This window comes from Orussus abietinus, unplaced genomic scaffold, assembly GCF_000612105.2.
Source record: "Orussus abietinus isolate OABI.00-Male unplaced genomic scaffold, Oabi_2.0 scaffold48, whole genome shotgun sequence".
Taxonomy (NCBI): Eukaryota; Metazoa; Arthropoda; class Insecta; order Hymenoptera; family Orussidae; genus Orussus; species Orussus abietinus.
In genome coordinates, this window is record NW_019394242.1 from 264456 (window position 1) to 290107 (window position 25652).

At 40.6% G+C, this 25652-nt stretch overlaps 2 protein-coding genes across 4 annotated transcripts in view; one reads left to right on the forward strand and one right to left on the reverse strand.

Moving 5' to 3' along the window:
* On the forward strand, positions 1-8452 carry LOC105694642. The gene is made up of 3 exons (XM_012415508.1): positions 1-378; positions 658-4224; positions 4389-8452. Exons 1-3 carry the CDS (start codon positions 1-3, stop codon positions 8424-8426), a joined length of 7983 nt encoding a protein of 2660 aa, XP_012270931.1. The 3' UTR covers positions 8427-8452.
* Positions 8453-8846: 394 nt separating this feature from the next.
* LOC105694704 (fasciclin-3) overlaps positions 8847-25652 on the reverse strand; it is a 409158-nt gene continuing 392352 nt past the window's right edge. The window contains exons 7-11 of one of the 3 annotated variants that reach the window (XM_012415615.2): positions 24827-24940; positions 13168-13198; positions 12893-12970; positions 11331-11502; positions 8847-10155 (exon numbers count right to left, since the gene is read on the reverse strand). In XM_012415615.2, the coding sequence (XP_012271038.1) occupies positions 9955-10155; positions 11331-11502; positions 12893-12970; positions 13168-13198; positions 24827-24940 (596 nt within the window). In that variant the 3' untranslated portion in view covers positions 8847-9954. Of the gene's footprint in view, positions 10156-11330; positions 11503-12892; positions 12971-13167; positions 13199-13964; positions 20035-24826; positions 24941-25652 lie in introns of those variants that run through there. The other 2 variants (XM_012415616.2, XM_012415617.1) reach the window with 2 other exon arrangements.

Sequence of the window (25652 nt, forward strand, 5' to 3'; positions counted from 1 at the left end):
ATGACTGATAAAAAGGGCGACGGTGATAAGAATAAACCATTAGACGAAGTTGAAATTGCTCGCAGAAATGAAGTTAGAAAAAGGTTGAGAGACCTTTGCGAGTGCGACAAATTATTACCGGAAGAGGAAGTCAACGCTTTGGGAAGAATTGCAGGGGGTGTAATAGACGATGAAGGCAATAGATCCAGTAGCGACGAATTCGATCAAGACCTCGACGAAGAGTATCAAAGACTTATTGACGTTTTAAATCTTCCCGGAGATACTTATTCACTTACCAAGATTGACCCGAACTTACCACCTTGTGTTAAATATGGAATGCGTTCCGGCGTGGCTCATCAAAATATGAAAAAGTTTTCTCCTCTTTCAAGGGGATTTCAAGTAAAAGCATATGATATCAGTATATTTGCCACTGTATTGATATTAATTACATACACATTCGTCCACACTGAACAAGTGTTCAGTAGATTTTAGATATATAAACATGTCGAAAACTGTTGAGAAACAAGTACATAGTACATATCTAAATTATTAGTCCTTGATAAGACCAGGTATTTTCCAAATGACACGTAAACTTTTTTCGTAAAATTTGTAATATTGATAAAGATAACTAAGTAATGAATTAAACCATTTTTAAATATATTTTTATACTTATTTTAGGGTGAGGCAGTAGCAGTAGCAGCATATGCAACGACAGCTCTTCTGAAATCTCGATGTTGGAACGAGTTGGTGATAGATCAAATTATCGACGATGGCGATACCTATTATTGTGAATCTTACAAAGAAGTAGACACCGATGATCGCCGAAATTTAACGATAATGGATCTAAAAACTGACTTAGAAGTACAGAAGACCCACAAAGTGCACGTAGCCATTGACGATGCCGCTTACGCGGGTACTTTTCGCTCCGAAAATCCCACCGAATTGCATCTAATAAAAGCACTGGAGTTATTTTTCAAAAGATACGATGCGGGGATTTTAACATCCCTAAAACTGAAAGTCGCGATTTGGAAAGAATCCAAATTCTACAGCATTTTCGATGGTCAACCCAGAAAGGAAAACTGCGAACCTGCCGCAGAAGGCGAAAATGGCTCAGCAAAGTTGATCTTAGTGCGAGACCTGATAGGGGTTATTTTCATAATTTTGGAAAAAAGTCACGTTAACGACGAACCCTTTGTATTGTACGGAATATCAATTAGAGGGATTGGCAAGTTGCCCCTGGAAAAAGAAGACCCCGAAGAGCCGGAAAAATCTGTAGGAAAGCCTAAAAGACGACCGAGCGGATACAAAATACAAGCTAAATTTCGAGCTTTAGTCCGTGGATCTTATCATCTACTGCATACAGCTATTCCGAAAGAGTTCCAAGGGAAGAGTCACTTGATAATAGCTCTAGCTGCCCTGATCTATTCCCGTTTAATCAACGCCAATAAATGGACTTCAGCTATGATCGATCTAATTTTTAATGAAGCTCATATATACCTGGTCGACTTGGCAAGAGTCCTGGAGAAGAAATTGGACGATTCGTTCGAACTCAAGGTAGAGGACCTGATAGGAGATGTGATCTTAGGAGTGTATGCTGCGAAAGTAAAGGTAGAAGTAAACGTAATACCGGGTCAGGGTAAGAAGGGTAAAGCTACCTTAGATTCGGGTATCCGTGATTTCTTTGCGACCAACTCCCTCGGGATTCTCGAAATAAAAAAGGTTTTTTATGCCCTCTGGAAAGATGGCGACAAGTACTACTTTCTCGACCCCTTTCCTTGCGACGGGGAAGGATTTCGCGTCGACGAAAAAGACCCCGAAGAGGCGGAACAATTCAAGAAGGCCTTCTCCTGCGTTACCATGAACAGCTCGGTGAACGAAATCGTCGAAACCATTTTGGAGAACACCGGGAACAAGGAAAAGGACCCGTTTATTTTGCATGGTCTTCGTGTGTTGTACGTGAAAACCGGAACAATACCCGGTGGTTCTTGGGACAGGGTGATATATCGTGAAAAAAGGACTAATCGGAGGCCGCAGTTAGTTTTGCCCCCGTTCCAGGACGAGACTTTGAACGAGTGCAAAACGGTCCTAGAGATGACACCAAAGCCCAGACCCGAAGCTGAGAGATTTAAGGACGTCTGGACTCAGTTTCCCGATTTGATGCAAAACGTGGAAGACTACGTGTCGAAGGACGACGAGCCCACATCCTACGCAGAAGTCAGTCCAGCGAATATGGAGGAAGCTAAAAACAAGGAAATCAATCCTGTGAACCCGGAAACAGCCAAAAACACGGAATCTGGTGAAGGGGACACACCTGAAAGTGGTGGAGGAAAAAATGACACTTCCAAGGGAGTTGACACCATGCCCCCGGACAGCGTCAAACTTTTGTCTGGTTACGAGATAATCAATCCCCATCGACTGCTACTTCGAGGATCCAAAAATTGTTTGTCGACGGAATTTGAAGACAAATCAAGAGGAAGGCAAGGATTGACTATAGCTTTGGCAGCGATGGCATATGCGAAGATGAAGCCGACTTATGAGTGGAGGAATTTGGACGTTGATGGGATCATTGACCTTGGGAATAAGGCTTATGAAGATACTGTTGTCTGGATTCGGCAGGGGAGCCCACAGGAGAAGAAAAAAGATCCCCAGGAAGCAGGGCGAGAAGAGACGGAGGCGGATGAAGAAGATGAAGGCGAGGAAGAGGATGAGGATGCCGAAGAAGGCGGAGAAGGAGATCGAGAAAAAGGTGTCGCCGACTCCAAAGGAGCCCTTCAAGCTGCACCGAGTCATCTTGACGTGTCTATGCTTCCTGATAAGGTAACGTTGGATGATAACGAGGTCTTCTTCAAGAGGAAGATGAATTTTGCAGAGGGCGATGCAAATCCTTTAGCTAATCTGGGCGAAGGATTCGAAAGTTACTTCAAAAGGCACGACGAGTTAATCGTAGAAAATAAAAAGCTCATGTATGCAGTTTGGAAAGCTGAAGACAAGTATTTCGTATTTAATCCGTACGGTGCCGAGGAGGAAGGATGGAGATTTAGAGACTATCCTGCTTCATTCCTGGTAACGGACACCATTAATGAATTGACGGACGTTTTCTATGGGATCTTGGAGTTTAATGATCCTTTGTTTTTCTTCCATTTCATCGGAATTGAAGCAATTCAACCCGGAGACAAATACGTCGCTAAGAGCTCCATTGAAGTACCTGAACAGGATTTCATGGAAAGATATAAGACGAAATTTTTACCCATTACTGACGAAGATCTAATCGTTCCCGTTCCCGAAATAGAACCAGACCCTACCGGGGTGTTGGAAGACGGAAGAGAAAAAGAAGAAAAGGGAGAAGATGATGATGAAGAAGGCGCTGAGGACGAGGAAGATGAAGGCGGCGAAAAAGAAGAAGAGGAAGAAAAAGAAAACGAAGGCCAAGCTGAGGAGGATAAACCATCGGAGGTGGAGAAACCCTTGGAAGATCCCCTGACGCCAGTCAAAGAACGGGATCAGGCGGATACACCCAGCCCATTAAATTTATGTCTTTTAACAGGTAGCGTCAGTATAGAACAGGAAGATGACGACATTGCCGAAGAACCAAGTGAAGCGGTCGTTTACGAGAAGCTGAAGTACCAACATCCACGACCTTACGTTTTACCTCGACGGAAAGTGTTATGTCTTCTTTTAGACGCAAAGCATGCTACAAAATCGATACATTCCTTGGTCTCCAGATTCTCCGTCGACTCGAAGTTGGCTGTAAAACAAGGAACCGATTTGCCAACTGTTCAGCCAGTTGTTGAAGCGGCAATCAGTAATGTCGCCAAGGAACAAAAGCCTACGAAACTAATTAAACTTCATCCCAAAAAGTACTTGATCTCGAGGACACCACCGATTGGATTTATTCCTCTCAGGGCTATTCACGACAAATATATACAAGATCAAGACTTGGACAAGGCGAGGGAGAAAGAGTGCGAAAAGAAGAAATTGAATAAAAACGGAAAAGAAGAAATGCGAGTAGAAGAAATTCCGGAAATACCTACCGGTGTGTGCATTACTCCTTCGATTATTCCTTTGGGACCTACCATAAAAACTTTGACGCCGAAGAAAAAAGCAAAATCTTGTTTGGAAATGAAAAAGCGAAATTGTAGACTCTGTCCAAAGTCTAGGGAAGATGCTGTTTTGGAGAAGATAATATGTAATACCGAAGATGTGTTGATGGATCTGATATTCCCAGGAAGTGGAAAGAATGATAAGGTGATTATTTTACATATTAAGGCTATATGTGTGTGTGGGTGTGTTAAAGATGATTTCATATTTTTAATCATATTTTGAACCGATAAAATTATACCACAGAAATGTAAATTACCATTATAATCATTGCAGTTTCTTGGGGATATTTACTCTTGTTTCTTTTTCAGGAAAACCCTCCGATAGTAAAAAAGAAGAAAAAAGACTCTGGCAAGGAGAAGAGGAAAAGTATCTCAAGTGTACGAATGAAGCCCGACAAACCTGAGGAAAAATCGAAGGAATCAGCTGACCCAGAAACTTGCGGATTCAAGGTGCACAATGACGTTGGGGTAATCGAAGCAAACATGTGCTTAGAAAACAGACAACAGATTGAGAATTGCCACTTCAAAGTATGTTACTACACCGCGATACTATGTATCCTTGCAAAAATTCGTATGGATGTTGACAACTTCCGGGGCAGCATCCTGGATCAGTTTATTTTAGCCGGTGATAAGATTTATCAGCACACAGGGAAGCTTAGGTACAAACCTCTGAGATGGTTCCACAACATCGAAATTCTTGGGGTAACGTATAACGTCATGTTGAAACAAACAGTATATTGCGACCCCGAAGATTGCGAAGCGGACATTTTGACAAACGCATTATCAACCTATCTCGAGAAAAATCATACAGGTGTTCTAGTCTTTAACAACGTCTCTTACGCTTTTTGGCATGCAAACGGCAGATTTTATTTCTTCGATCCGTACGCATGCGACGAGCAAGGAATCGCCAACGAAGGCGGATTCGCTTGTCTCTTGGAATTTTGTGACGAGAACTCTATGATCGAACGAATAAAAAATAATACAGGAGAGTCCGCAGGAAAACCTTACAGGATATATTCTCTAGCGATCGCCCATGCGGAGGTGAAAAAGCGGCGCAGAAGGAAGAAGTGCCGAAAGGTTGATTCTTGCAAGAGTTCAGACGAGGAGCCTCCTCAGGTGGCTGAGAAAATCCAACATGATGACACATCCGAGTCCGAAAAATCCCTAATTGAATTGACAGAATGGGTCGCCAAAGAGAAAAGGAAATGCCGGTGCAAGGAGTTCGACCTGACGATTCCTGGATTTGCAGCAATCCCCAACTTTAACGCTTCCACCGTGGAGGTGATCGTTTTGGAGAACGACATTACAACGCCTATTTTGGCACCGTTTAGAAAAATGTCAAGAATGGTCTGCTCGAAGGACGAGTCTGTGGAGCTCGTAAGAAAGAAAACTTATGACAGAAGGTTCAAGGAACGCACGATCGTTTCCGAGCCTTTGGATCTTTGCATCATGGCTTGGGGGTGCATTCACGATCCCATGCAATGGGGTAGAAGGACCATCAAAGGTATCTATGAAGCTAGTAAGGACTTTGCCTTCGATAGCTTGCTAGCTTCGGAAGACTCCACCGTGGAGGAGATGACGGATGGAATAATGCACGAGTTTGGTATAGCAAATTATACATTCCGCGCGGTTTTCGCACCTTTGCACGAAGGTACTTTGTATGCCACGGTGGGCTGGAATTTGGCAATGTCTTTGAAGAAGGTCTTCGGGACGCCCGTGTACACCGGGGCAGTCGTAAGTTGTGGGAAAGGTCATGTTGGAGTCATGAGACGGAAGGGGAACTATTATGCTTGGTGGACAGTGCAGTTGACGAAACGTCTGAAGATCATCGTATCCGACGACATGGAGGATTTCCTGAAGTTGATAGTGAAGGCAATTGATCAGCAGGAAGAGGCGCGTTTCCAGATGAGAGTCGTCACCATATCCTACGCCAGGAAGCTGGACCCAGACTGCACGGATCTTCAGGGTCTGCACGAAACGCTGATGCCGACCACGTCGTTGGCTGAGATTCACAAGAAAAGAAGAGAGCCCTACGACCTGGATGCGATCTTCAGGTCGACGGTTCCTAACCCGAAACCGATATTCGTTTTAGGCACCGTCGGTTTTCAGGACAGGGACAAGTTAACGGAGCCCAGAGTGAAGCGGTGTTACTTCGTCGCGGTTTTGGCGGTGATGGTGAAACGAGACATCATCCAAAGTCCCGTGCCGGGAATGGTGGACAAAGTCGTCGAGGTAGCCGAGAACTTGTACAGAGAATTCCCGGAGCTGAAGTACCACACCGAACACATTCTAAGAAACGTCACCATCATGAACAGGATCTTCGAATTTAGAGATTGTTCCTCGACTTTGGTCAATTTCACGGAGAACCCCGAAACAGGGAAGAACGATTTCTTTCCACTCGTCAGAAAGCACTTGAAGTGTCATTTCAAGAAACACAATGCCGGGATCCTGCATTTTACAAACTGTTGTTACGGTTTCTGGTACTCTGCTGCCACGCGTTCGTACTATTACCTGGACCCTTACCAGTGTAACGAAAAGGGCAGAAGAGTTCAGACTGAAGGCAAAAGCTGTCTCTGCATCTTCTCTTGTCTCTGCCACATGGTGAGGAACATGTGTCTGAACAGATTCCCGGAGACCACGGGATTCTTCATTCATCGACTGCATGTTGAGTCCATCAATGTTCCTCCTTTCAAGGAGTTTCAGGAAGACCCCATGTGGATGTACCTGGATTTTCACTGGAGTTTCAATAGTTTTGAAAACATTGCCCAACCTGACAAGAAGCGGAAGAAGCAGAAGAAAGAAACTTCAAAGGTCCCTGAAAAACCGATTTGGAATCACTATACGATCGAGGTTTCGAACCTCATATATTCCGTATGGGGAACATTGGGTTCCTATGATACCAGGTTTGGGGAAAGAGCTGGAAAAAATCAGGCTGCCATTTGTGTGGCAGTTCTGGCAATGCAGTACATATGTCATCCATCTCAATGGGGTCCAGTGATTCTAGACTCTGCTGTGATATGTGGAGATTGTTACTATTCGGAGAGCCAGAAGAGTTCTGCACGTAGGGGTCGCAAGCACCCCAACAAGTTTAATTTGCAGCCTTGTTTTAAGGTCTTCCCACATATCTGGTCGATAGAATTCAAAGTCGATGTATGTGGAATCCTTTATGATGGAAGAGATGGAATGAACCTGACGACCGCCTTGATCATGGCCTTTAACGAAGCTTCTAACGTAATCATCGAGTGCGGTAAAGTCACCATTGGAGTTTTGGTGGTTGAAGATGGATATTACGTGGTGGATCCTCGGTGGACGGGTCCTCCACTTTTTACCAGGAATCATGGAGCTCTGTACGTCCTTCGCTGCAGGAACACGAAGGCCCTTGTATATGCCCTAACTAAGATGCTGAACACCAATCTTAAACTAGAGTTCAGGATTACTCCAGTAGCGTTTACGTTCTCGCAAGAAGACTGCAAATTTGCTGCGATGTTGGGAGGATCTACTCATAAAAGGATCATGCTTGATCCCGTGTACAGGAAACCTGGAAGGGCTGATGAAGTCGATGGGCTACTTCCAGGAGCTGAAACGACTGCTGATGAGGATGCTTACCTCCGATATCGCAGAAACCTAGTTACAGGGATTAAATATGGGCACCTGCTGGCGCATCCTTCGGCTCCATCGACAGAACCCCTCATAAGGAATCTAAAGAAGGATAATTTAAACAACGCGTTAGTCAGTACGACTTGGCATATCAATATTGGAAAGCCGGGACCAAGAAAACGTGCGAATCGTGATTCCGACTCGCTTTCTTTGGAGGTCGACCCTGAAGAGTGTCTAGAGTGTTCGGGTGGAGCCAGAAATGATTACAAGCCATCGTCTTTGTTCCAGTTGCTAGAAAAATGTGACGAGTATCCAAAGATCATTGATCTCCTGGATGATGTGAATCTCTTAACGGAGGAATCTGCAGCTCCAATATTGACACCGAAGAAGAGGCCGAAAAAGAGCAAAGTTAGACCTGATTATTCTCCTGCAACGCCGTTAGACTGTGAAGCTCCTCGTAGTTTTCTTATGGATGTCAATCGAGGGGAGTTTAAAAAACGTAACTTGCAAATGGCGGATGAGGTGTACCAAAAATACCATCATCGTATATTGCACGACAGTCTGGAAGAAGATACATTCGTTACTGCCGTGGGACCGCTTGAAGGGGGAAAAGTACGAAACGAAATTGATGAAACTAATGCCAAAGAAGTTACCGAGACAGAAGACGAGGTGGAAACGGGACCGGGAGAGACAGAAACAGAAGCAACGGAATCGGAGATTCCTGAAGAGACTACCGACGAGGAAGGCTGAAAGTAGCAAACGTTGATATGAGGCTAATTAATGGGAAAATAGCAGAATTAAACATTATGACAAGTTATTTCAATAATGATATATTTCAACAAGCAAAAGTTTCGAACTAAACGGACTGTCAATGATAAGATCTGATTAGAAAAATATAATATTTTATGGCTTTATAAAAATTGCAGAAAGTGCCTTTTCAGGCAGTGTTTCATTTTTAAAAAACTTAGTTTTATATGCTGTGCCATAATCTGTGAATATTGGTTTTATTTACGCACTTCTAAATTATCAATATTTGCTGTTATCAGTTTACTCGACGTATGATTTTACGTCTGTTTTATTTCTATATTTATTACCTTACCTGGTTTGAAGTATTACTGCTAAATCGTGATGTGCTGCAGAGGATTTGATGAGGATATGTGAGTTGTATCCTTTAATAATTGTTTATCACTTTATTTTGGTATACTAAAGTAAAGGAATACAAAATGGTAATTAAGCTTAGTAGAACCGGACGGCAAACAAGACTTACAAAGATATTAAAATATCACCTTAGGCGTATTTATATCGTTAAATAAATCAGCGAAGTACACTCACACGCTTAAGTTCGAAAGTTACAAAAGAAGAGTGCACGAAATATGACGTTTTTTATATATATATATTTTGAACACGAATGGAATATGTAAGATAAAACTATAATAATTAAGTAGCCATGAACTAATATTAGCCTTAAATAATGGTTAGAAATCTATAGACACTATACAATTACGGATGATTCTCTTTTAACGTAGCACTCATGAATTCTATAAAAAGTAAAGGAATATCAAAAAATTGTATAAAAATTGAATCGTAACATATAAATCAGTTTAAAAAATTCATGTCTTTTTATTCCAATAATTAACCGTTACTGCTTAAATTCGAAATTATGCTTACAGCTTTAAAACGAATCATCCAGGAAGGTGCTTAATGTATAGATATTACAACAGTGCGCAACAATAATAAAAACAAAACATTTAAGTACGTCACTCGTAAGCTTACTTTCGACAATATAAATGTTTCTTCGTACTTGGTACGTAATACAGATGATGCGTTGTCGTAAGTAGTACGACATCTCAATCGAAAGTGACATAAGTGTTAATGTAATTGAAAGATTCATTGAGAGCAGCAAGAATGTTGCTCCTGTTCAAGTGACCCATCTTCTGTTCACGATTTTTATGACATATGGTAAAAATCTTGTTTTAAAATCATTAAGAGAAAAGAACCTACATCTATGTTACGCTGTAATTGCAAACAAGTGAATTGGGCATTGCGCTCATTTTTTCCTTAGCTTCGATTTGTATTTATTTATCTATACAATTATTATTTTCTTATACATGTCAAAAAAATATGAGCGAAATGCCTGAACCACTCGATGATAAACTGATTCGTCACGAATGTTTTTTTGTAAAACTTTGTTCCGTTGAAAATTCTAGCATTTTCATTAGGTCGGATAGTTTGCTTTAGAAAAGCCTCTGGTGATTATTAAAAAAGTCACGGGGAAGGCCTATTTGTTGTTGCGATCTTCCTCCGTTTCCGGCTTTGTGTATAAAATTTCTGCGTACTCGGTTTTGTCCTCGCTCACACGTCGTGGAACGGCCCCTTGTTGTTGTTGTTTAAGGTCCAATTCTGCATAAACTAATCCACCCTCGCCGGCAGGAACAGTCGTGGTTGCAGAAACATCAGTGGTTTGTTCCGAAGCTGGAGTCTGGGGAACAAATTGTTTAGATGCCAATTGTAGGCTCCTAGTAGGATAATTAAAGTTATATGAAAAAAAAAAAGTAATTAATCTATCAAACAAAAAAATGTTAAATGAACATTAAATCGGATTCAAAGATGCGAAGAAGTGGTAAAACGCGATCAGCGTTGAAATGATTAATAATTATTAACAGGTTAATCGAGGAAACACTTCAGATGAAAATTAATACGCACCTCACGTGCCTGCAATATCCCGTGCATAAATAATCGAATTTACATTTACTATCTCCGGAGGAGGAAGTAAGTACCTTATAAAATATTTCATGGTTTAATTATGAAAATAGACCCGTTCTTTTTTTTTTTGTTGTATGATGCACATAGACACGTTCGGAATTACTTAATTCCACCGATTTCTATACACAAACCTAGGTCGCTAACAGTGGAAGTCCAAATGTGTTCAAGAGCTTATCCGGTTTACCTCATTTCAGTTTGCTTTTAAAGCCGCAAGAGGGCAAGGTAATTTGTAATTTGACGCGTTCAGTCAAAATCACGGAAATACGTAATAATTTAAATTCTTAATTTAAATTCTCGAGAATTTAAAATAAACAGGCCTGGAATATTTCGACTGGCATGTAGCAAAATTCTGTACGCCAATTCCGAAGATATCATTAACCGTGTTCTTTCAATAGGTTAACGATATTGACAGCTGTCAAATTGACGTACAGAATCCTGCCTCTGTGTCCTCCCTATCCTACTATCGGGGGGCGGGAAGTACGACTCGACTAGAATATACCTATAAAATGTACACGTCAGCGTCCCCAAACGGTAACTGATGGTACCCTAAATGTACCCATACAGCAACTGTCAGCGGTCTAGGTTTATGTATAGAAATCTGTGCTTAACTCTATTACAATGAATATAAATTTAGATAATTAGTCTCTTTTTCTTAAATCAATTATTACATTAATCACATATTTTAGATGGAAATCATTATAATAGTGAAATTAAACGCATATGTGTCGAATATGTAGCGTGTTAGTCATCGAAAATCTCGGCAGAGTTTTACGCCAAATATATTATGAACGGGAGACGGGCTGCCGAGTATCAGGATTCTTATGCAGGGTATTGACTGATCTGCATAATTTCGTGCAGTAATTAAACGCTTTATGTCCAAGAAGTCCTTACCTTTTCATCGTCAACGGTGACAACCGTCCTGACGGTATCCGTGTCCGTTCCGGAAATCTTGTCCTTGTTGCGTTTGAACAACTGCGAGAACGTCATTTTTGGCCTTCTTGGCCTCGAAGAGGTGCTGTCGACTTCACTTCTTGAGTATCGGCCTGCACTCTCGGTGTCGCTCCTATTTGAAAACGTTAATTTCGAGGAGATAGCTCGGCGTTAATAAGATCACCCGAACCACGAGAGATTAGAGTTCGGAATGCATTGATCGAAAAACGACGATTACATACAGACATTAACGAATACTGATAGAAAGGCGTCAAAATAACGCCAAAGGAAGAGTCAAATTCGACACGTGAACATCTCGTGATAAGAGAATCGACAAAGTCATGTCATGCACGAAGAATGTTACTTATCGTTAACGGAAAATTGTAATGCAGACGGGTACTGCAATTAGTAGAGATTCTTTATCTCGCTGACACCGAGATCGAACAAATGCAACTTTTCTCTAATAGATCAATTCACTGGAAATGTAATTACCAAAGCGGCCACAAAAAACGGAATAACGATTACCACTCGTGGGAGAGTACAGTGACGCACAACGTAAGTAACCTGTTTATGCGATTGTTTTAACATTAATTCACCCGTAGAGTTGCATTTTGAAGTGCAATGATGCCTTACGTAACCGCGGTGATAAAACAGTGTACGCGGGTGCATAATGGAAATTGCGTTTTGGGATCGTCGTGGAAATCGGAAATTTCGGTCATGGCAGTTTTCTTTCGGAAAGGAAGCAATTATACAGAGGATTGTCATTAACTTTCGATCGATACAAAGGAAAGTTGTCAGTGTTATGCTAATACTACAAAAGCATTGTTTCTTTGCACATAAGCGTTCTACTCTTAAGAAATACGAAAAAGGATCTAAGTCGATTATTCATAATTTTGGTAGGTACGTCAATTATTAATGAACCACTGCGACACTTTGTACCATTATTGCCAGGAAAAATGACATACCATTAATAATACTTCATAGAATGCATTAATTCCATGACCAATGATCAATAGTATCGATTCGATTGACCGTGTAACAAAGTATGAAATAATTTTAATTCTTTGAAAATTGATCATTATGAAAATCTGATGCCGTGAATGGTTATTCTTTAAAACGTTTTACTTTCAATTATAGAGATGTAGCAGAACTGAATTTCGACTTTTCACATTTTCCCTGTGACCGCAACGGTCCTACTCTAAAGCGTACTCCGGAAAGCCGCGACATTTTCCTACGCAGCTGTATTACTTAATTTTGTGAGAAGAAATATAAGGTAAAGAGTACAAGTCATGTAACCACAGGCTAGAAGCTGGAAAGCAATGAACTCGACGAGGATTTCTTTCCTTGTTACCGAAAGGCCAGCAGACTGATTTTATTCGAGCTCTACAAGCCAGCCTTGCACCGTGCAATTGTACAGGACGAAGCAAAGTAACTGCCGCACATTTCCGGCAAACAGTACTGCAAACATTTCAAACATATTCAGCACGAGCATAATAGAGGAGAAAATAAAAAGTGCTCCTTGCCTTTGCCCATTGGCATCGTCTGTTTTGGTTTTGTGGAAGCGAAGTAGACTAACGCTTGCTGCCGGGTCCGCTAAGTCTCTGAAAATGTGCGCCATGCGAGCAAAATCTAAAAAAACTGTAACTGAACTACCGAAAAGGGTATGCCGCCGATGTTAATGTCATCGTATTCGAAAGCGAGTACGCTGGGCCGGATGTTTGGTATTAGTAACACGTCTGAATTCGGAAATTATGGGAAAAGTGTTTCGCTGAATATCGTACTTGAAATTTATACTCACGTCTCTCCAACGTTCCTGTTTGCCGAACCATCTGAAAGTAACAGAGAGTAGGTATCAAAAAGGAGGATTGAATAAAAGTTGCAAAAATATTGTAACCGGCAAGTGAAATTGATAACCCATTCGAAGTGGAAGATGGATCATGCAAGCCATTCGGGATGCAAGTATTCCGTACTTATCCAAAGAATTAATTGCGCACTTAGTGCGTCCTGGACAGATAAAATTGACCTGAAAATGGTCTTGTAATCGACATTTCTTTATAGAATGGGTTAATTAGGGAAGACTGGGGGCTTAACAGCGAAGTAAACAATTATGATCAGGTCAAAGGATCGTTACCGATTCATTAATGGCGAGCATGAGATTAATTATCGTCAGGTAATGCCCAATTGATGCGTGGCCAACGGATTTTTAGTTTTTTTATTCGAGATAATATACTTTTTACTAGACAATATGCGTAAAGCATTGCTTGTGAAAAATAATGAAAAATTGTATATACATTTCTTGTTATTTTATATGGGGGCTAAATTGTAAAGATAAGGTCTGGTTCTTTTCATTACCGAAACGCTTATTAAACAAATAGAATTCGGCCGTTAATTCTCGTGAATTGTTGTTTAATTTATCTCCTTGCTTGGTCGGTTTGCAAGAATCGAGGTACCATAAACTTCGATACATTAAACTCCTTTTTGGAAAAACTTCAAAAAGTTTGACGTTTAAGTTCTTTTAGCGACGGCAATTTAGATAGAAAACATGAAATTCGCAAAGTTTGAACCTACCCGGACAGTTAACATTTACACACCTGATTGTATTTAAAACAAATGTTTTATTTTAAAAATCATATAATACCTAGTATAATATCATAGCGATGAATGAACTTATACTTATTACATACAGTTCTCTATATATTAATTTCATTTGAATCCTTAATAAGATTTACTCTTGCCTATTGCATTGTATCTACAAGTACAGATACAAAATTTTCTCTTACTTTTCAATTCGTCTTACGCGGTCGCAAGTGCGTCTTTTAATTTCCTCTCACCGGCTCCTTAAATCGACATTAACTTCGTAGTTGCCCTTGAATTATCCTTAAACGGCCTCGAAATACTACGGCCATGTTAGGGCATTGTTGCAATGAATTCTTTGTCGTGTAAAGTGTGCACGCGATCTTGGAACGCGGTATGCACTACGTGCTATCGTGATCGGCTTTGGAAAAAAAAAAAAAAGAAAAAAAACGTGAACCGCGCTCGAAAGGGCGACTTCGATTGCGAATGGTTTTGGACTCCCAGTAAAATTTCACTCAACAACAAAGAGTTCTTGCGCAACAAGCGTGGTCCGGCCTCGAAACGTCTTTCAGAGAACACCATTTCCAGGAAACCGTATATCGATAATTACATTACCTTACATTATAACATAAATATATATATATAATATATATATATGTACTCCATTGTATGGCCAACGATCATGCTCTTACAATATAGTGTCACCTCTCGGCGAAAGTGAGTTTCATAAATTTCTCTCTCGATCCTCGAGTTCTCGCGCTTCGAGCGAGATATCCTTACACCGTACTCTCCGAATAGACAATGTCTGCGCAAAGTATATACCTAAAGTGTCTCAGCATGACCATGGGAATTTAAGTAATTAGCGTTACAAATACTGGGATAATTAAACTAATTACGAAATAAGTATAGTAATATCATAGTGTATGTGTGTACCACAATGAACCTTTGTACATTAACGTATGGATCTTGCTCGCGTCCAGTTCAGTATCGGTAGCCCTGCGTGGTGATCGATTGATTTTATTAATTAGTTCGCCCAAGTCAAACGAATCAAATGGTGCGCATCGTCGACAGTCTTGCTCCCCTGACGTTCTCGTAGTTTTTCCGAGAAAATAGAGGGACGAAAAGGCTATTAAAAATTCGAAAACGCTTTAAAGTCCTCCAAGTCGACGCGTAATTAGCCTCGCCCTGTTTATACCTCATCTTTTTCCGGGGAAAAAATTGATAACGTCAATGAGCGTTTATCTTTCTTCTACGAAATATGTTGGGGTCTGCGGTGTTTCATGGCAGTGTTAATTTCGTGATTTTTATTACCACGTATTTGGACCTGTTCAAACGGAGTTAGTCTTGCAGTGATTACACCGATAATGCGGTGCTCGAGTACACATTTAAAGGCTCGCAATCTCCAGTCTGCGATCGTTCCCAAATCGGTCAACTGATTGCTGTACTTTGTAAAACATTAAAAAACCGAGTGGTCCTACGTTATGCATATAAAAAATCCATACACGACGTATGTCTCGAAAAAACTTTCAGATACACCGTACCCTCGCGCTCGGACTTTCTCGCATACTTTTATCAGCCATTCATTCCATTTGTATTTCTCGTTTTCTCTCTCACTCATCTTGGTTATACCCTAAGTAGCTGCGATTCGTTTTCGGGCTGATCTACGCTAGTTCGATATCCAGATTGAAAAATGTGGTTCACCAGCGCAGATATCAAAGGTTATAAACAACATTCTGATCGCAAACACGTTACGAGTACCTATAGGCAATATACATCCACGTATCTATTTTTTCTTTCTTTCTTATCTCCGTCCCTCTTTCACGCGTTACTCTCGTGAGATAGTTAACCATTAAGTAAACTGTAATCTTTCTTCTCCTTCCTTATTATTTCCCCTCGATTACGAATAACGACCGGTCTTCGGCATTTGGGATGCAAATTAATAAATAGATGTCGGAAATATTTACGAGTTGCAAGCCAAGTGCCTCGACGCAGAATATATCAATACTATATTATTTAATTTCATATCCGTAATATTTATAATATATATTCATATATTCATATATATATATATTTATATATTTGTATATACAACACGCAGTAATTCGGGCGGGCTGCCGGCAAATTTGCAGACATACATATTTATTTATATATACTCGCCATCGCCGGCAGGAGGAGAAAAATTCGACAAATTCAGCGAATTTGCCGGATGCATGCCCCTCTTTGTAAAAGTGGGATAGAGATTAATCGTGTAAACGACGAGTGGGTAAGTTTAGGCGTGGTGTGCGGATTTTGGAAGGGTTGGCGTTAACAAATCGATTGGGTGCTTATCAGCAACGTGGCGCTTTAGCGTTTGCTAAGTAAAATTCACCCCGTAGAAAAGTACAAACAACGTTTATTGTCGTCGAGAATAATAAGAAACGCGAAGCTTCCGAATGGTTAACGTAAATCACTAAGAATCTCTCTCATTGGACTCGGCGATTTGAGGTTTACAATGATTGATTGGTAAAGGATTCTGAATTAAGGGCCTTTGATGCTTTGTGAATAATTCCGGGGTACGTGTGTTAAGGATAATAAAACCCGATCATGAAGTAAAGTAAACTCGTTAGTGTAGAGAACTTTAGTGTATAGTGTGAAAATACTGTAGAGTTATCATCAACTGCATTCGCTTGAGAAGAATTGTCATTAACAATGCGTTATCGGTAATAATGCGGCAGGTTATGGTTAATGGATTGACACTGTACAGTCGCTGCAAGAAAATTTGTTATCTATGTAGAAAATGGTGTCATACGAGTTGCAATGAACACAGATCAGTGAATAGGCAAATGCGTGTAAATATCATATTAATTTGCTGACATATACAAAATTTCATTACAACAACAGGACAATGCCAAAGCAAGGGAAATGCCCACTCCTCTATTTTAAATTTATGGGTTGGACTAATACTCTTGCATTAATAAATAAATATGAATAAATAAAATTACGCTCTAAATGCGAAATACGGTATGAAATGATTAAAATTTATCCAAGTCCTTTTGGACCAGTTCGATTAATTTCAATGATTCTTTTATGATCAGACATATGTAGTGCAATGTCTTTATAATTCGAATAGAAGATCAGGAATTATTATCGGGACTCGAACTGAACAATTCGATCGTAAGACATTTCTTCCCGCCCCACAAATGCAAATCGCCCTTCGTTCCTTTGAGTCCCTCCTTCTTGGTTAAAGCACCATTCTTTCAAACGTTACGAGTCAAAGATCGAAACTCGTGCTTTAACGCCGAAGAAATTGTGTCACTCACGGAAGCGAAGTACACTGCAATGCATTTAGGTGGGTCACAGCGAATGCAGTCCTGACTAACGCAAAGGCAGTCTCAGGAAAGTAAATGGACTGGATTTCATAGCTGCTCCTACGATAACGTAGAAAGATTAGACCTCGTTCTAAGGTCAGATCATGAAACAATTAATACTGACCGAAAGGTCTTAAGTTGCAGAGATGGGATGTGTGCTTTTGGGAGGTTTTATAAAGGTCGGCGAGGAGCTACTTTTACGGAATGTAATTCGCTTACCTAAAAAGCATTGATCGCACGTAGTATGTCGTACCGCGGTACAAACGCGAGTATTATTAATCTAGTCTACCGTTGACACATCCCAATATGTCATCGCTCGTGGAATGTCCTCGGAAAAAACGGCGAAATATGACGTTTGATTTGTATACGCTAGTGAGATTCAGCTAGAGTTCGCGCTGAGTGGTGTCGGCATGACCTGCGAACTTCTTAATATTAATGACATCTCGCCGAGAGACGTCAAAATGACGGGCGATGCACATTCCTCCCTAACGAGACGCTTAAAGTTATGTTGTTATCCGCTGTTAACTCTTTCTTTAACGCCATCGCACATGAACGTTGTAGTTTGCGTCGAGTTTGCATTGCATTAACGATTTTAGGTAGCTTGGACACCCTTTCGATTGTTCATTTAGATCTGCAGAAAAGATTATGATTTATTACACGATAGACCCAAAATTTATAAAGTCGTTAATGAAATGCTATACAGACGGTTAGGCATGTGTACGAGCTCGAGTAGAATTTTCGTTATACATTTTACATGCGCAACTTTTTTTTTTTAATCTATATGGAGTCATGAAATCAATGTAAAAATAAATATGACACAACGATTCTCGCTTATTTTTCATGGTTTGCAAGATAACGGAGGAGCATTGTTTTCTGATATCGACTACCTGGGAAATTAAATACTATGAGATTCAGAATTTATAAATAACAGTAATCGGATAACAAATTTACTTTCAGATCCAATTTTAGGCGATTTTAAACTTTTCCTTCGCTAATTTTGAGCCTTTCTTATCTCCAGCTCTACGTTTCCCGCTGAAGTGAAGTTTCCGTATCTTCTAAAGAGAGTACTCGAGGGTCATGAAGCTCGTTCACGTTCCTAACTTTGATTAGAGTTGGGTAAAATACCGCTTCAAGAGGTATATCCAAAAGTTGTTCGGGAAAAATACTAATTGAAGCAGTTTCTACCCCGTTGTGAATTCGTCCTTGTTTAGTTTGCTATTTTTCTTTGCTGAGTCACGAAAATCGCTTTGCTTCATTGCGGTTCACTCTACGAAAAGGCGCATTGGGCCACAGAGAATGCCATTTTTACGATGCGACGTCGATGGATGAACTATGTACACACGCACTTCAAAGAAGTACCGCTCGAGATGTCATCGGCCGCAGGTTACGCATTTCCATAATTCGAGTCACGACACGTCGTCGCGATATTTATAAATTATGGCCGGAAGTTTTTCAAGTATGGAGATACTTCTTATCTTCAAATCCGTCGAGTGTCAAATGAAGCAAAAAATGGCAACTGCAGCGCATTGAAAACAAATGACAGATTTCTACGGATCTACTATCACGATTTTCCAGATCCCCAGGACGGTAACCGACAATGCACGCGTATTACCTACGACAATGACAATTTTTCCGTGACATTAGACCTCGATATTAATGCGCGCAGATTATTCTAATTAAATGTGCATAGCGTGTGATGCGAAATTTAAAAGACGCTGTGGAGGCTCTACAATTGTAGGGTCTAGCAACTCTAGACGGAATGTCCCTCCCTATAATTAAACTAAAATTAATAACGCCGAAATCATACATCGATTAATAAAAAGAAATTACATGCAATACGCGAACGTGAAATGCGCTAGCCCGGTGGCAATTGAAAATTGAATAAACGCTGGATAAAAAAGACCGCTGGCACATGGGAACTACTCACAATAGTTCATAAATTTATGTCGAGATGAGCACGCGATCTCAAAATCGACCACGACGTCGACGTCTCGATTCGCATCTCAATCATCAGGAAATGCCACTCCGATCCGATAAGAAATTCTCTCCAGCTTAAAATTCCCATTTATTAATGAAACCCCACATTTTAGTCTAGTTACTCTAAAACGTCTTCGATTCGCCCATCAAACCCGAGATTTTATCAGACCAGAGCCGCATCTCTGTTACTCATAGCCACCCAACGCGGATATCAATCAAGTAGGCATTACGTATGAAGAACGAGTACACGACGAGTCGTCTCTGGAAATTTTCTTAGATCACCCGAGACTTCCAGAATGCGTCTATTAACCTTTCAGTGCTCTAATTACGAAGGTCGGTATCTTATGGTCGACCGCTGTACGTCGAGTACGCCTCGCAGAGCGTACTCGATTTCCACGACAATTACGTGCTTAAGGTCAGCTGGGAAACGAGTATTCCCGTCCTGGTTGCACACGGTGCAACGTTTCCTCCTTATCTGGCGTTGTTCGCATTTATCTTAATTATCATTCGAAATTGAAAGACCGCGTTCACGGGGGCGCATTAGACGGGGGTGTCCGTCTTCTCGTCTTTCTTGATGTCCTTGACGTCGGTGCGTCCGTTGACGTACTCGGTGCTGGCGTGAATGGGATTCTCCTGGCCTCCGTGGGGTATCTTTTCGTCAATGATATGAGGGTCTTCGTGCTCGTCTTCGTCGTCTCCGGGGGTGATGTGCAATTCACTTCCGGCACCAGTGCCGCCGACTGCTTCCTCATCGCCTCTACGCCTCGCTGCAACAAGCAACCCCACGATCGGTCAAGGCAAATGTGTGGATTTCGACTGATTTTCTATTCGCACCTCGACTTTCCAAACTCGGGGACAACGGTCAATGACTGTTAAGATGCTAGGAACAGGCGATTCCTCATTTTTCAACGTTATCTTACTCATTCTTTTCAATTTAGTTCGCTCCCTGAATAACAAAGGAACTTTCTTTCGGAGTGACCCCACGAGGGAATTCGAGGGCGTTAAATGACAAGTATCGAACCTTTTTAACTTGGTTTTAAGCACCGTGCATTCGGTAAACGTGCGTGGCGAATGCGCAAAGTCCTAAATGATCGGGAACAAGCGCGAATGGGCTCGATGATGATGAGAGATCGATTTTATGTACAATATTTATAAGGGGAGTGGATGCTGGGTGCTCTGGGCGCCCTGAACTCTAATTTTCTTCTTTCGTTTCTTAAGGATCTTTTCTTTCTCTTCGGATTGATTTAGCTTCACTATCTCAAAAAATAGTGATTTTAAAGGCGACAAATGAAGCAAGACTTTATTTAAGTCGTCCGTTTTGGAGATCGCGATTTTATTCGATCGCTATGTAATAGACAATGATTAGAGACTGTGCCTAATAGCAAATATTTTGAATCTGTTGTTATCACGTTATGATGTATATATATAAAAAATAGAAATTGAGAACATCTGTTCTCATGACTTGCGAACGAACTACATTAGAATCCCTGCAATTTCCTTTTATTAGAAATTTTTCTGCGAGAAATACTAAAAACAGTTTTGGAGCGTTACAACCGTTCATACACATCTGGAGCATCTCAAATAAGAAGTCATTGATGATCATTTAATAACATAAAATAGCAATAAAATCACGAGTAAAAAAATAAGGACTACTTTATTTACCGCTCGGAAATCAATGTACTTAGGAGTGGTAAAAATGCAAATTTCCAATATGCCATTTTCCTTGAAATCCGATAACGTCATTCATTCAACAAATTTCTCGTTGACTTCGTATGAACGGTAAGATTCTAAATAATTTGTATCTACGTCTTGACATGCCATCCCTGGCAGTACAATGCATCCATCAGCGACAATTACTCATAAAAAATAAAGCACCATCTTTTGTTAAAATTTAAATCACTATTTTTCATTAAATGTCTCGTGACGGATTATTTAACGGCAACGATGACGAATATAAGTAGATATTACATAACATTCACAGGCATGTCACATCGCACTAACTGTAAGACGCAATCGATCGACAAGCAGGAAGTGAGTAAATGTAAAATATACACGGATGTGATATATATATGTATATATATATATATACATATATATATTCAGGCAAGTGTGCCTAACTAATGACGACAAACAACAAGAGGATCGTAAAATATTAAAAAAGAGATGCAGACATGCTACGACATAGTGAAGAGGGATTTGGTTGCGGCTGATCGCAAAACTCTCGTCAACGCGTTCGATCTATCGATTGATGATTTCTCTTTAATTAACGGGTGATAGCTTGGTAGAGTTTTTACCACATTTGCCTTCGCCGATTCCTCGCGGTTGCTTCTCACAGGATTACCGCGTGCGCTCTTTTGTCAATTGGTTTGTCCTCCGACTTTTGTACGTGAAGCAACAGCCGCTACTCGAAGATTACAATGGACCAGTTGAATTAGCATAGGACACCGAGTGCCAACGGTACGGAATGTCCTACTCGATGTAACGAGTTGTACGAGCACTGCATTAGTACATGCAATGGAAATCGCAAGCTCGAGTTGCATGCATATTACGGTATAATTATTCCTCGTAGGTACTTGTTTTTCCGTGGCCTTCGACCACGGCGGCGCCACGCCCTTTGCCGGAAAAGTAAAGTGCTCTCATTATTTACTCGCACTGCGAAAAGCGTACCAACTAAGAGCCCAATTAAAAGCTTCGGTTACTCTCATTAATTGTAACTGGACCTTGCGCAGAAGATTAGACAATTGCCAATGCTTGAATCGTACGTAGAATAATTTTTCACTCGATCCGAAGATGCTTCTATTAGTTATGTTATTAAGAATTTGTCAACGGATGCGAGATAGCAAATGGTTCCTCATTGTCAGTTTAATTAGTTCAAATCTGCTAAACCCGTAAGAAAGATTTGGACAAGAATCTGCGAAATAAGTTTTAAAAATCCGTTAACATTTTGATTTTCACCGAAAGAGGCGATTTTTATAGCTTGTCAAGATTCACCCTACAAATTATGCTTACAATCAGAATAGCGAACGCTTATGAGTACCTACTTTTTCTGTTGAACAGTCAGGGGTTAACATCGATAATAACGAACTTAATTTCAATGTAAAACATGTTAAGGTATCATGCAGGAACCATTTTGCATAACATTATTCTATGAAAATAGGGGAAGAATAAATATTGTGGGTCTGTACATATCTACATATATCATACTACGTACAGCTTAGAAAAAGTTTTGAGAAAGTGTTTCATCGAATTTCTGTCCACCCGAGGGTTATCTTCTGTGTCTATGTAATTAAGTTTGCTTTCGCAAGCGAATGAGAGTATTTTACATATTTCCCGTAAATTTCTCGAGTTTATCTTCGGGGGAACGAGGAAGGGTAGTCCTCAAGCCAGATCCGAGAATATGGCAGGGTGTACACACAGGTGTATGTAAAGTCAGGGTGAGAACAACCAAAGTAGGTGACGATATTTGGCCGATAGTGGTTGCTAGCAGCGCGAGCATTACAGGGGTTGCTGTCTGAGGTAACTTACCCCTGGACAGTGTCATGCCTAGAGTACGGAATCGTACGGTAAATGTTGGTGTGTCTCCGTATTCTTTACTTGGCCCGACTTGCATGCTGTCCTATCGGTAGCGGCACAACACACAAGACATTGTATACATACAAGATAATAGCCGACAAGGTTGGATGTGGAAGAGCATACCAACTAAGTACACAATTATGGCCTAGTACGGAGCACGACGTTCCTTCGACGAGTCTTGAACGTTTGGTTTCGTTACTTTTCGTTATTTCTATGAAATGCCATTTTTGCCAAATTAACCCTACTAGAGGTACACGAAATATTGGGACCACTAAATTTCGGCTTATTCGGTTTAAGTAAACATCTCTTGGGACTTTTACAACGTTTCGCTGAGGGACTACTAATCGGGAATGCGGAATTTTGAATGTTAAATTAATAATCGAGCGTTTATATACAATGTATCGGGCTCGCGGAATAGCCCCTGTGAATAATTGGTGTAATAATTTACTTTGTTTAGTGGCAATGAATAATTAAGAGAGACGTTTCCTCAGGCCAAAGTAATTGTTAGTTCGCTATTTTATATACTGGCATAAAATAGGTGAATAGTATTAGTTGTTATATGTAGGATTAGACTATTAACTGTTGTGTTATAAGCTATTGTACTTTGCTAAGACTTATATCTTGTAAAGCATTAGTTACTAGTATGCTCGTAAACTCAAAATGAGAGTTCTGATATTAAACTAAAATTCACTTAACGCCTTTTTGAGACGCGGTTAATTCCTGATATTAATATTATAAAAAGGTTTATCGGGAATGTATGTCTGGAATTTAATGTTTTTGTAATTCATGCATTTTTTACTTCTTTATCTTCGTACGTGGGTGTTGCTCCATTGACGTAGTAATGTACCGTATTACCACGAACTTAATTCCCTCATTAGCATTTTCATTTTCATTGTTCATAATTGGCGTCCATACGCTCTTCAGATATTGTTTCTCTGCGTAAAGTATCACTTTAGTTAAAAAAAAAAACTCCGACAAGAACGTGTTTTTCGAAATGCTTTACATTGTAATTTACTCCAATTATCGAGCGTACTGGTTAAACTTTCCACGAGTAATATCGAGTATATTATTTGCATCTTAATCTATCTACGAGTTGATTAATAGGTACTTTTTAAGGCGATGTGAAAGTGGCGTCGAGAAGGTCTCGTTTACGGCACTTTTCTCCTAACTGGGTGTACTAACTCTTTTCAAAATGTATAACGTGAATATGAAGGCTGTATGGAAGGTACCATACAATTTTAATTCCTTTGAAATTTGTTTATAGACATTTTAAAAATATTTTATAAAGAATGAAATTTCATGAGTTTCGGGACCTACCTTAGGTCTTTCATATTCATGTTGTAAAGTTTGAATTGATTCGGTACACCCAGTTAGAATAAAAAGTTTCATGAACAATGGATTCCATAGATGCCACGTTCACATCCCCTTAACTGAATAATGCCCATTAAGCGACGTATCTCAATGTAAAATAGTGTTTCTTTTTTTCCCATGCTGGAAAGTCATTCGATAAATATTTCACAAATAGAAATTGCTAACCCTCTTTAGGATTACATTTGTTACGGAAGAAAAAGCAGAATTTCGGGAAAAATTGTATCCTTAATCTTGCTCTCTTCGTGCCCTAAATTTTCCGCGGATATATTCAATCTTTCCGCAAGTTTAAGAGAAAGATATAACGACAGGTTGCCATAATTCCCCCTAAAGCTGTCCGCGCTTGCGCGTGCAGAAGTTACCACAAAAGCCGGCAGTAACTTCTTCGACGAAATTCTCTTTCCGTAACCGTGGAGCACCCAAAGAAACGAGTACAGGTCATTACCCTTGATTTCTAACGAGGATCTCGCGCGTCTCGTTTGTGCCCCGCGGGTGTACGTATGAAGTACCAGAGATTATTCATACGTTGTCCGCGAGGATCCATTTGGGATGAGTATTACGATAAACAAAGAAAACGTCCAAAACGCGCCACGGTGAAAAGCGGAAACGGGAACTCACCTGCGAAGCACCAGCGGCCAGTCGCACGGGCAAAAATGACCAGGAATACGATCAGGATTAACACCAGGACTCCGACGACGATTCCGATGATGGATCCAGCGTCGAGGTCAACGCCTGCAAATGCAACAAGAGTTACTAGTCGGGATCTATTAACTTTTTTTCCCTCCGCAAGGCATCATCCAGGATGATCGCGAGAGCCGAGCAGAAAATTTATGCTCGAACCTGCCACGAGACTCGCCGGCAATCAGGGGAAATTGCTCGGCCGACAAACATGCGCAAAGACAACGACTCGAGCAAACGAAGCCACAATTTGCGTAGCGACACGTCTTATTTCCTTCCAGTAAACTGTATTTAATAGGTGAACGACCGAATTAATTGCGAAAGGGCAAGTACTTATGCCGCGGCAATTAAACTTTGACCCGTCTTGTCGATTTCGCGCAAGGAGAGCTTTAATCCGACTCGATCACAGGAGTAAGATCTTATATGAAGCATAACTCATCGCTTATGATTTATTAGACTTTACCGTCAACGGGAAATCATCGGGAAACTCGTATTTTTCATTTTCGACGGGGTAATCTACCGTGCCGCACCAAGAGTTCCGTGTAAAAGACTTTAATTCACGCGAAGACACCAAGATCGCGTGGAATTTTTCTCTTTCGGATCCTTTTTTTCGGTGACAAAAGACATATGACAGATAATCATTTAAAAGCAAACATTGTCACGAGGCGTTATTCATCACCACGTAGGGGTTTAATTTGCAAAGTGACGGAATTTCGCGACGAGTGCACACATCAGCCCGATCGGGGCCCTCAAATCAATTACGCGG

Excerpts from the sequence above, each read along its gene's own strand:
- LOC105694642 (XM_012415508.1), top strand. The coding sequence starts at position 1 with ATGACTGATAAAAAGGGCGACGGTGATAAGAATAAACCATTAGACGAA. Across the intron at positions 379-657 it reads CTCTTTCAAGGGGATTTCAA|GGTGAGGCAGTAGCAGTAGC; the intron begins GTAAAAGCATAT and ends TACTTATTTTAG. Across the intron at positions 4,225-4,388 it reads GAAGTGGAAAGAATGATAAG|GAAAACCCTCCGATAGTAAA; the intron begins GTGATTATTTTA and ends TTTCTTTTTCAG.